The 10,895-nt window shown below is 45.1% G+C and overlaps 1 protein-coding gene across 2 annotated transcripts; it reads left to right on the top strand.

The window, feature by feature from the left end:
* Positions 1-2,655: 2,655 nt before the first annotated feature.
* On the top strand, positions 2,656-10,743 carry HSP90AA1 (heat shock protein 90 alpha family class A member 1). Of its 2 annotated transcripts, none has more exons than XM_084521734.1 (11): positions 2,656-2,871; positions 4,300-4,458; positions 4,556-4,922; positions 5,385-5,518; positions 5,970-6,278; positions 6,969-7,134; positions 7,402-7,592; positions 7,716-7,863; positions 8,953-9,221; positions 9,541-9,874; positions 9,997-10,743. In XM_084521734.1, exons 2-11 carry the CDS (start codon positions 4,300-4,302, stop codon positions 10,104-10,106), a joined length of 2,187 nt encoding a protein of 728 aa, XP_084377860.1. In that variant the 5' UTR covers positions 2,656-2,871; the 3' UTR covers positions 10,107-10,743. The 2 variants fall into 2 exon arrangements, with proteins under 2 accessions (XP_084377860.1, XP_084377861.1); XM_084521735.1 differs by lacking the exon at positions 2,656-2,871 and adding an exon at positions 3,523-3,651.
* Positions 10,744-10,895: the final 152 nt, after the last annotated feature.

The following is a 10,895-nucleotide window of genomic DNA, read 5'->3' as shown; positions in this document are numbered from 1 at the left end:
CCTAGTGGATTTGTCAAACAATTATGACAAAAAAAAAAAATCAGTCTGGTTTGAAGACAGCTTTTGAAAGCCAAATAACACAATCACAAAAGAGAAACAGAGTAACATGACTACTACATCAGACAGTCTGTGATCCTGCAGACTTATTCAAACCTTCCACAGGTCTTCTCATGCTTAAAATTAAGTATATTGTTAAGTCTGTATGACTGAATCCACATTAATCAAGAGATTAGAAAGGAAAAGATTTTCTTAAGAAAAACTTCTTAACTATTTCGATGAAAATGTCAATCTAATTTTTTTGACATCTCAAAAGGAAAGCACACAAATAATTTTAGTAGGATATTACGGGAAAAAATATTGGACAGATATCCGTAAATAATAATGGCTTAGCAGTTCTCTAAAATACAGAAGTTATTTTGAACCAGATGGATGTTGGAGAACATTTCAGTTGATGGATTCTGAATGTAAAACTGTTCCAGCCTAAAAGGTTTGTCCTATAGAATTGACACTACACCAGGACTATATTTTATCTAAGAAAAGCATTAAACATACATTGGGTATAACTGCCACACTTTATTAGACAGTGGAAAAAAGCCATTAAGCTGCTTTATGGAAGCAGGCGAGCAAGGCAGCTGTACAACAACTGAAACCATAGTCACTACGTGAAGAAAGGAACATAAAATATTCTACAAAGGATTTTGGTTCAGATTATTTTGTAGACATGTATTTGAGAGAAAGGAAAAGAAATGCGTGGAGAACCACCACAAACCCAGACCCAAAGAAGGTAAAGCATGGAAACAACTGGCGTGAGCAGCAAAGAGGTGGCCTGGGCAGGACCGCAGAACTTTCTAGGCTGAGCATTGGCTGAAATCCAGCTTCCTCAGTGAGCAACTACCTTCACTCTTACAGGTTTTCTTCCGTGTGCTGAGCAGCAGCTAATCTCACACTAGTTTACGTTACTGTTGACACAACTATTAATTTTTCCTTCTAATTAAAATAACCGGCAGGACCCCGCGTTTTGGCCGGCAGTTTGGGGCAGAGGTGTAACACCAGTGTTTAGAAGGGCAGAGCCGTGTAAGTCATTGCACCAATGCAGATCCTCATGCAGATACTGCAGGAATTACAGTGAAGCAAGCTGTAATTTTAATTCCTCAGCTGCTCCAACATAATGTCTTAAACATATACTTAATGTACGTTCTCGCTTGTCAAAGAAGATAGCAAAAAGGACTGAAAAATCCCTGAAAGACAGAATTCTGCAACAAAATCAAGCCCGTAGACCCCAGGTCAATCATTTTTATCTAGATCAAATTGCAGGATAAAAGGTTGTGGAGAATGTCAGATTCAGCATAAGGATCTTCAGTTATATGCATTAATAGAGCTAAGCATCGTAATATCTAATTCATTGGGCATGCCACCCTGTTTAATTTAGGATGCTTAACTGGGATAAGGGCATGCTAGGCATCTAAAAATAGCGTTCTCAAGTCAGTCAGATGCTGAACTAGATTGCTCTCTGGGGTACATTTAAGAGACAACAGAAAATGTCAAAAAGTTGGGCCTGGGATGAATTTTTGCTACAGAAAGTGCATCCTTTCTATTCATTTAATGAAAATAAAACCGTTCCTTAGAGCAGGGATTCTCTAGGCTGATGTTTTCGTCACTGTGCAGTTTTAGAACGTAGATACACTTAGTATTTATATCCCCTAAAGTGGATCAGCTCCAGGAAGAAAGTTTCAGCAGCCTGCTCTGGCACACGGGTGATGCAGATGGCTCTCCCGAGACACGCAAGACCTGCATTAGCTCCTTGCTCCCAATCAGGTCGTTCGGGATGTAAAAATAGCCTCACTATAACGCTGAACGCGTTAATCACAGAGCTGCGCGCTGCAACCAGGCCTGTACTTATCAAAGCCTTTATGCAAGCTGCACAAATGCTCGGATCAAGGTGTCTGCGGCCGTGCCCTTTGAACACCAGAGGAGATCTCTGGCAGATTAGGCAGCCAAGGCCGTGTCTCAAGGCTCAAGGCTCTGGGCTCTCACAAACCAGCCTCCACCAGCACCCGCCCAGCAGCCGCTATTAGCGCCTCAGCCCTGAGGTAACCGCATCGCTATGTGCGCCCGCGCCTCTTGGCTTCGCTCCCTCGCCTCTCCTCATCCCCAAAGCACCACAGAGCCCGCGGGGCAGGTCCCACAGCCCCCCGTTGAGCCCTGCGAGCAGCCATCCCCCCCCAGCGGGGCAGAAGCCTCCCCACAGCCCCCAGCCCCCTTCCCTCAGGCTCCTTCTAGGAGCTTCGGCGGCCGGGGGGTGGGGGGGTGCCTCCCCCCCCCTCCCCTCCCCTCCCCCCCCCTCCCCTCCCCTCCCCCCCCCCCCTCCCCTCCCCTCCCCCCCCCCCCTCCCCTCCCCTCCCCTCCCCTCCCCTCCCCTCAGCCCCTCCTTCCCGCGCCGCGCGCGCGCTCCCAACGCCCTCCCCGCGCGCCCACCGCGCACGCGCCCCCCTCCCCACCTCCCCCCCTCCCATCTGAACGGAGCCAACGGCCAACGCCCGCCCGCCCTCGGCGCTCCTCCGTCCGCCGTGCGCGGCCGCCCGCGATTGGCTGCCGCCGGCTCGGCCCCGCCCTTCGGCGGGCGGGAGGCCCCGCCCACTCCTCCTCCCCCCTCCCCTCGCCGGCGCCCCCTCCCCCGCGGCCGCCAGTGAAGGTTCCCGATGGTTCTGGAAGGAGGCGGCGCCGGCTGTATAAAAGGCGGGCGGGCGGCCGGGGGCGCGCACTAAGTGGAGGCGCAGCGGTGCGGGCAGAGCGCGTCGGGTTCGCCGCTTCACTGAGGAGCTCAGCAGAGCCCTTTAATCCTAACCACCACCACCACCCCCAGCTGCCAAGGTGAGCGGCCGAGGCTGTGCCGTGAGGCGGCGGCGGCGCAGCCCCAACGGCCGCGCCTCAGCGCGGGGCTGCCTGAGGGGAGCGGGGCGGTGTGTGGGGGGGGGGGGGGCCGCGTGGTGCAGGGCGATGGCGATGCAGCCGCTTAGCTGAGCGCCAGGCGGTGTCCGCGTGGCTGGGAGGGGTGGTGGCGGCTGTGCGAGGTGGTTAATGAATTATTAGAGATTCTTGATTTTGCCTCGTGGCTTCCAGAGGTGGAAGGGGAAAATGGTGGATGGCATGAGGTGGGGGGGGGGGCGTAGTGAGGGGATCGCGGTGGGGGGGGGGGGGGAGGAGCAGCCTGCAGGGGTTGTTCTGGGGGGGAGAGGGGAATGAGCAGAGGTTGGTGAGGGGGTTGTGGGGGTGTTGGGGCAGCTCGGTGAGTTCAGGGAGAGCCCGGCCGGCGGGGCACGAGGTGGATCTAAGATGGAGGCTCCCGCCGGGAGGGCAGCGCGGGGCGGCCGCTGGGAAGGACTCGGCCGGCATCGGGGAGGCTGCGCGGGGCCGCCGCTGACGGGGAGTGGGTGGAGGGAGAGGGGGGGCGGTAGGGGAAGGCTCTGGCAGTTTCTAGAACCTTTCCCGCTTCCATCGGGAGCCTGCAGGGGGCGCCGCAGGCAGGCACTGCCCCGAGCCGCGGGAAGGAGCCGGTCGGGCGAGCCGTCTGGTTATTCATCGCTTAGCTAGCCGTGTAGCTGGGGATTGCGCCCTGGCAGTTCGGTTCTGGTCATTCATCAAAGATTAAAAGCCGGTTGAAGGGTTTTTTTGTTCGTTTTGAAATCGATTTGGCTTTCCTCAGTGCAGATTCATGATCTTTCAGGCAGCAGGCGGCTGTGCAAGTTCGGAGAATATACCTCTCTGTATGACAAGAGGAACAAGTTCAGTCGGGCTGGGTTGCCATTTTAGTTAGCATTTAATAAGTTCTGAGGATTGGGTATGCACGTGAAGGTAGTAGTTGAAGAAGCAGAGTTGGATGGGAGAAAGAGGAAATGGTCCAAACGGAAACTATTGTCATTCACTGACCTTAGAATAGCCTTGTTAGCCGTTCAAATTCTGGGCCATGTGTTCAGTTGTATTTCTGTATTTTGCAGTATATATACTTGGTCTGTGACAGGGGGATGTAAGGGTGCAGAACTAGTAAATGCAAATCATACTGAATATAAGGCAAGTCCAGTTAAAGTATTTGCATCTAGTTTCCTTGTTCTTTTAGGAATTCAGGAATTACTGGTAGGGAATCACATGTGGAGCTTTTTGTGTCCCTGTTGTGCTGTATTTGGCACCATAGAGTTAATAACTTGAATCCCAAATGCCATTGTCGCTGCCTGTGAGGGGGAGTGGCATATGTAGCAAGCTAGTGCTTTTCAGAATGGAATTTAACTTGATCTCTCCTTACAGATGCCTGAGGCTGTGCAAACTCAAGACCAACCAATGGAGGAGGAGGTGGAGACCTTTGCCTTCCAGGCTGAAATTGCCCAGTTGATGTCTTTGATCATCAACACGTTCTATTCCAACAAGGAAATCTTCTTGAGGGAGCTGATCTCCAATTCCTCAGATGTAAGTACTTGAGATCTTAGGCTGGCTTGTGTCAGTAGAACTACTGAAACTTCTAGAAATAGGAGGGCAGTGTTAAAGCTTGCCTATCTTTTTACAGGCTCTGGACAAGATCAGATATGAGAGCTTGACTGACCCAAGCAAGCTGGATTCTGGAAAAGACCTGAAAATTAACCTGATTCCAAACAAACATGATCGTACTCTGACCATTGTGGATACAGGCATAGGGATGACCAAAGCTGACCTGGTCAACAACCTTGGTACTATTGCTAAGTCTGGTACCAAGGCTTTCATGGAAGCACTGCAGGCAGGCGCTGATATCTCCATGATTGGCCAGTTCGGTGTCGGTTTCTACTCCGCCTACCTTGTTGCAGAGAAAGTGACTGTCATCACCAAGCACAATGATGATGAGCAGTATGCTTGGGAGTCGTCAGCTGGAGGATCTTTCACTGTCAGGCTTGATAATGGTGAGTGTTGAATGTGCCTGCTCACTTTCTGAAGATGAGTCACCAAATCATTCAGATGCCTACCCTACTCTGTGCATTGGGAAAAAAGTGAGAGCAGTGATAGGTGATCAGGGTAGCACTGCCCATGTTTCAGATTAAGTTTAGTTTGAGTAATTGCACATGGTAGGCAATTCTCTATAGTAAATAGTGCATCATAATAAAGACATAAGTGCTTTAAGCTTGTGCAGGGAAATAATTCTATAGGAACAGAGCAATCAATGAAATTTTTCTTAAGTTCCTTTAAAATAGATTATGGTTACAGTAAGGTGGAAGTATCTGTAAGCCCAGTTTTGTACACAGTATATTTTTTGCCAGTGGTAAAGAAATGAGTGATAAGTATGCTTCTAAACAGCAGATAACTTGAAGAGTTTGTCAAAGTCTGGTCTACTCCTGCACAAATAACACCTGCAAATTTCATTCTAGGTGAACCTCTGGGCCGTGGAACAAAAGTTATCCTGCATCTTAAAGAAGACCAAACTGAATACCTGGAAGAAAGGCGAATCAAGGAAATTGTGAAGAAGCATTCCCAGTTCATTGGCTATCCTATCAGGCTCTTTGTATGTACCTTACTTGAAATTCTATTTAAATATAACCAATTCAAAATGAATATATTTTTAAGAATACTAACACGAAGTTTGTATAACAGATCAGTTTTACTACTTGTTGCAGATAGCTATGTGGATGTAGCCCTTTATCAAATGTTGCTGTTAACAGATTTTCTAAGATGAAGGGAAAAAAAAAGTTCTACCAAGCTACTAGTGCAACAGTTCCCACACAACTCAGACATTAACTGTATCTGGATGTATTCTCAGTGGGAATCCATTTTAACTTAATAGTGTAAAACACCACAATGGACATGAGCCAAAATGCCACCTCTGTATCAGCACTAATAAAAATGGGATGTAGGACAATATATCTGAATGGAGGGCAAATACTTAAAGCAATAAATCTCAGAAGTGCTCATAAAACTTCAAGGTCTTTAAACCCAACTAATGATCCCCTTTGTAGGTGGAGAAAGAGCGTGATAAGGAGGTGAGTGATGATGAGGCTGAAGAAAAGGAAGAGGAAAAAGAAGAGAAGGAGGAGAAGACAGAAGACAAGCCAGAGATTGAGGATGTTGGCTCTGATGAGGAAGAAGAAAAGAAGGATGGAGATAAGAAGAAGAAAAAGAAGATCAAGGAGAAGTACATTGATGAGGAAGAGCTCAACAAGACCAAGCCCATTTGGACCAGGAACCCAGATGACATTACCAATGAGGAATACGGCGAATTCTACAAGAGTCTGACTAATGACTGGGAAGACCATTTGGCTGTCAAGGTAGGTTCTTGTTTGCCTTTTTGCAGGTGCAATCTTCTTGAACTAAAGCTATTTTCTAAATAAATTCAGTTCCATTGTCTTGCTGTAAATAGTTTACCATTTAGGGTGATAGTATTCAGTACACTCCAACAGTGTGAGGGTCATTCTTGAGGTACAACTGTTCAGGCCAGTTCTAAGATTGTGCTCATAATCACGAGATCCACATCTCAGCTTATTGCAGATCGAATTGCAGGTGCTTTACCTGTATGTAGAGCTTAGTTAACAAATCTAATTGCAAATACCTAAAAGTAGGTCTCAAATACAAATGTAGAAGTTTAGAGGGTTTGCAGTGTAGTTCTCAACATTGTTGCAGTCAAAAGGTATGAGCAAGTGAATTGGAACTAGCCTTTTTGCATGTCACTGGTTGGAGGTGCTGTAAGAAAGCACATCCTTCACTGGAGCTCACTATGCAGCTGGGGGTTGAAGAGGTCTTCTGAAGCAGTCTGCTTGCCAGGTAGCAGTGGAACAGAACTTCAGTGCTGTACTGGAGAACGCTTGTTTTCCTGACCAGTGTCTGTCTTACTGCACTAATTTTTTTTTTTTTTTTTTTGAAATAGCACTTCTCTGCAAGCATAGAAGGAAGATATTTTTAAAGGGTTGCTTAAGTGAGAGCTGTGCAAATTGCAATAAGATGGTGTTGTTTTCTTGCAGCACTTCTCTGTGGAAGGTCAGCTGGAATTCAGAGCTCTCCTGTTCGTCCCACGACGTGCGCCTTTTGATCTCTTTGAAAACAGGAAGAAGAAGAATAACATCAAGCTGTATGTACGCAGAGTTTTCATCATGGACAACTGCGAGGAGCTGATCCCTGAATACCTGAGTGAGTATTTTTGAGGAATACTTTCCTAAAAACGGGATTTACCTAGCAATTACAAAGTTCCTCTTAATATTGAAAAAAATAAAAGTAAATGTGGTGAGGGAAAGACAGTAGTTTCTAAAATGAGCTGATCAGGAAGCATCTGATCAGTTGAAGAAAGCACTGCATTATTCTGAGATGCAAATTTGTAATTCAAAGCCACTGAAGTGGTGGTTAGAAACTGAATTTCTTCATCATCTGCAAAACTTAATTCTTTTCATCTCTTTCCAGATTTCATGAGAGGTGTGGTAGATTCTGAGGATTTACCTCTGAATATTTCTCGTGAAATGCTCCAGCAAAGCAAGATCCTGAAAGTTATTCGGAAGAATTTGGTGAAGAAGTGCCTGGAACTCTTCACTGAGTTGGCTGAAGACAAAGAGAACTACAAGAAGTTCTATGAGCAGTTCTCCAAGAACATCAAGGTTAGTGTCTTCTCTGCTTAATACCAACTGTAAAAGCTAGAGGCTCTTGTTATAAAGTCCTCATGAAGCTTAGTATTTATTTTAGGGAATAGCACATTGATTTATCGTCTTACATTTTTGTAGCTTGGTATACATGAAGACTCCCAGAACCGCAAGAAGCTGTCTGAGTTGCTGAGGTATTACACCTCTGCATCTGGTGATGAAATGGTTTCTCTGAAGGACTACTGCACTAGGATGAAGGAAAACCAGAAACACGTCTACTACATTACTGGTGAGTTGGAGACAATTGCCTGGTGACAAGCCTGTGTACACATACAGGCAGGGTTATTTTTGGGGATAAGGATGTGGTAAATAACCATGGTAATGACCTCTGAAGAAAAATGAAGTTCTCTTCATGTAAAAATGATGCATCAGCACAATTTTTAATCCGATAAAAAAAACTTCAGTTGTACTGAAGTTACACTGCTCTCTGATCATCAGTTAGTTGCCTTGTCAACAAGTCTTGCTAGTAGTTATGACTGAGAAATGTTGACGTATCCTGGGAAGGTGAAACTGTTAATGTAAGTTACTATCAAATCCCTTGAGGACTATAGAGCTTTTGAAATGAATAGATGGTACTTGCAGTGCTAAAGCCATCTAAAATGGAGCTGCAGTTGTGGTTCATACTATGTCCTCATTCACGATGACGGTGGATCTAGCTAGGGGTAACACTTTCTTCAGTTGAACTTACTGTATTTCAGGAAGCTTGCAGGGTGGCTTAGGATACTCACTGTTGTCAAATTTGAGCTTACTGCTGCCATGGTAACTGCTCTATTCAGGAGCTATAAAGCTTAAATGAGCTGTAATAGAACAGCTGCTCTTGAAGCATTCCTTAAGTTCTAAAATGCAAAGTTCAGGGTCATTGCTTCCTTGAATGATTCAGAAGTCCTTCATGTGCCTCTAAGATAGCTTTGCGTTTGGACTAAAAATAAGGCTAATAAATCTGGGTAGGAGTACCTGATCTCTAATAGATAACTCAAAGGAGTTTTAAGTATTTGGGCAGCAGAAAGTAAGACTTGCAAGAGGAAAATGCTATAGAGGGCTTCCCAGTTTTCTCAGTTGTCAAGAGTGGGAAACATGGCTTGGCATTCCAGATGTTATTTCAAACCAAAGAATTATTCCAAGCTTCAATGTTGGTTGGAAAGGCTTTTGAGTCTTACCAGGCCAAGATCTTCCAGTAGATTGTCATATACTTGTTTTATGTCCCTGTACTTTCCTGGTAATGGCTATGGAGCATTGTTCAAAGTGTTACACAGGCTCTTGCAGAAAACAAGTTGCCATGTTAAAATGCAGGGGCTCAACCAGTTCATGCTTCTTACAGGTGAAACAAAAGATCAGGTGGCTAACTCCGCCTTTGTGGAGCGTCTTCGCAAACATGGCCTGGAAGTGATCTACATGATTGAGCCTATTGATGAATACTGTGTGCAGCAGCTGAAGGAATTTGAAGGCAAGACCCTGGTTTCTGTAACAAAAGAGGGTTTGGAGCTTCCGGAAGATGAAGAAGAGAAAAAGAAGCAGGAGGAGAAAAAAGCCAAGTTTGAAAACCTTTGCAAGATCATGAAAGATATTCTTGAGAAGAAAGTAGAAAAGGTAATTAGTATTCAGTTTGTATGCAACAAGTTGTTCAATTATCTGAAACAAAGGTCTTGCAGAGAAGACTACAGTACAGTCTGAAACTGGCTTTTAACAGCTGTAATCATTCTGCAGGACAGAGCTTTGCAGATGTGTTTTCTAGTGAAGTTAGGTGATTCTCCTGTTAGTATTGCAAATTCCTCAGCTGTGATTTGAGTCACATGTCTTCATGACGTGCAGTGTTTCAAACTTGCACCTTAGTTAAGTCAGTAGTGGGGTTCTGATTCAATGGAAGTACTGAAATGCTAAGTTACAAATCATGGCTTTGTTTTCCTAGGTTGTTGTGTCCAACCGTTTGGTAACTTCTCCATGCTGCATTGTAACAAGTACATATGGCTGGACTGCCAATATGGAGAGGATTATGAAAGCGCAGGCATTAAGAGACAACTCCACAATGGGATACATGGCAGCAAAGAAACACCTGGAGATCAACCCTGATCATTCCATCATTGAAACACTGAGGCAGAAGGCAGAGGCTGACAAGAATGACAAGTCTGTAAAGGATCTTGTCATTTTGCTGTATGAAACAGCACTCCTGTCCTCTGGCTTCAGTTTAGAAGATCCTCAGACACATGCCAACCGCATTTATAGAATGATCAAACTTGGCCTGGGTAAGTTTTCTCTGGGACAGACTGGAAAATGGCATTGAGCACCTCAGGCCAGCTAAAGTGTGAAGTAGGTAGAAGTCTGAGTTGCATGGGCACTAACGGTCCCTTTTTCCTTCATTGTACAGGCATTGATGAAGATGATACTGCTGCAGAGGAAGCTAGTCCAGCGGTTACTGAGGAGATGCCACCTCTTGAAGGAGATGATGACACATCACGCATGGAGGAGGTGGATTAAAACAGTTTACAGGAACTCATGAATGTTTCCTTGGCTAATATGAATAAGTTATATTTTGTATATTATGAATGTTACCTGCCAAAAAAAAAATCTTTGACACTTTGTCTGCATTCCCTCTTTATATTTATTTTCAAAGATGTTATACCTTTATTTTTGTTACATTGCTTTTTCAGCTGATGTGAGATACAAATGCCATTGAGGGAATATTTTCTTTAACACTGTACAACCCTAGACAGGCAAGTAAGGAGTAGTTATTTTTGTCTGTATTAGCTGGTTGCAGGTGGCAGGGTTTTTTGACTTATTCTTAATTGCCAGAAATTGGGGGAAGTAACAAAGATGGTATGACATCTGGATGTTAAAGTTGGTTTAGTGTTAATACAGCTCTTCAACTTGGAATATGTCTAACATACAGTACCTAGTAACTAGGTATCTATGAGAGCTGAAATACTTGGGGAAGCTTTAACCCTTTTGCTCCTAACAAGGTCTTGATGTTTAAAGTTGTTTTTTATACTGTTCAAGGATTCTGGATTGCACTCTACCATAGAATAGAATCCACTGTAAATCTCTATTGTGACTTATGCAACTCTGCATGTACAGTTCAAACCTAGAACTGTAAGAATAAAAGTGTTAAGAATGAGTCGTGTCATTGACTTGTCTGTTAACACTGGGAACCAAAACTGCTGCCATTAGCATGAGTGCTGCTTTGGATTTCAAGTACTAGCTGCTGACTTAAATCTACAATTGACAATGCTGTGCAGTGGTGCTGCAGAACATGCAGTAACATGTTGG

Source organism: Aythya ferina, assembly GCF_964211825.1.
Source record: "Aythya ferina genome assembly, chromosome: 5".
Taxonomy (NCBI): Eukaryota; Metazoa; Chordata; class Aves; order Anseriformes; family Anatidae; genus Aythya; species Aythya ferina.
The sequence above is the reverse complement of the archived record's forward strand: the minus strand, read 5'-3'. Positions and strand labels throughout refer to the sequence as shown.

Coding starts and splice junctions, on each gene's coding strand:
- HSP90AA1 (XM_084521734.1), top strand. CDS start 4,300: ATGCCTGAGGCTGTGCAAACTCAAGACCAACCAATGGAGGAGGAGGTG. Junction 4,459..4,555: donor TGATCTCCAATTCCTCAGAT/GTAAGTACTTGA, acceptor ATCTTTTTACAG/GCTCTGGACAAGATCAGATA. Junction 6,279..6,968: donor AAGACCATTTGGCTGTCAAG/GTAGGTTCTTGT, acceptor GTTTTCTTGCAG/CACTTCTCTGTGGAAGGTCA.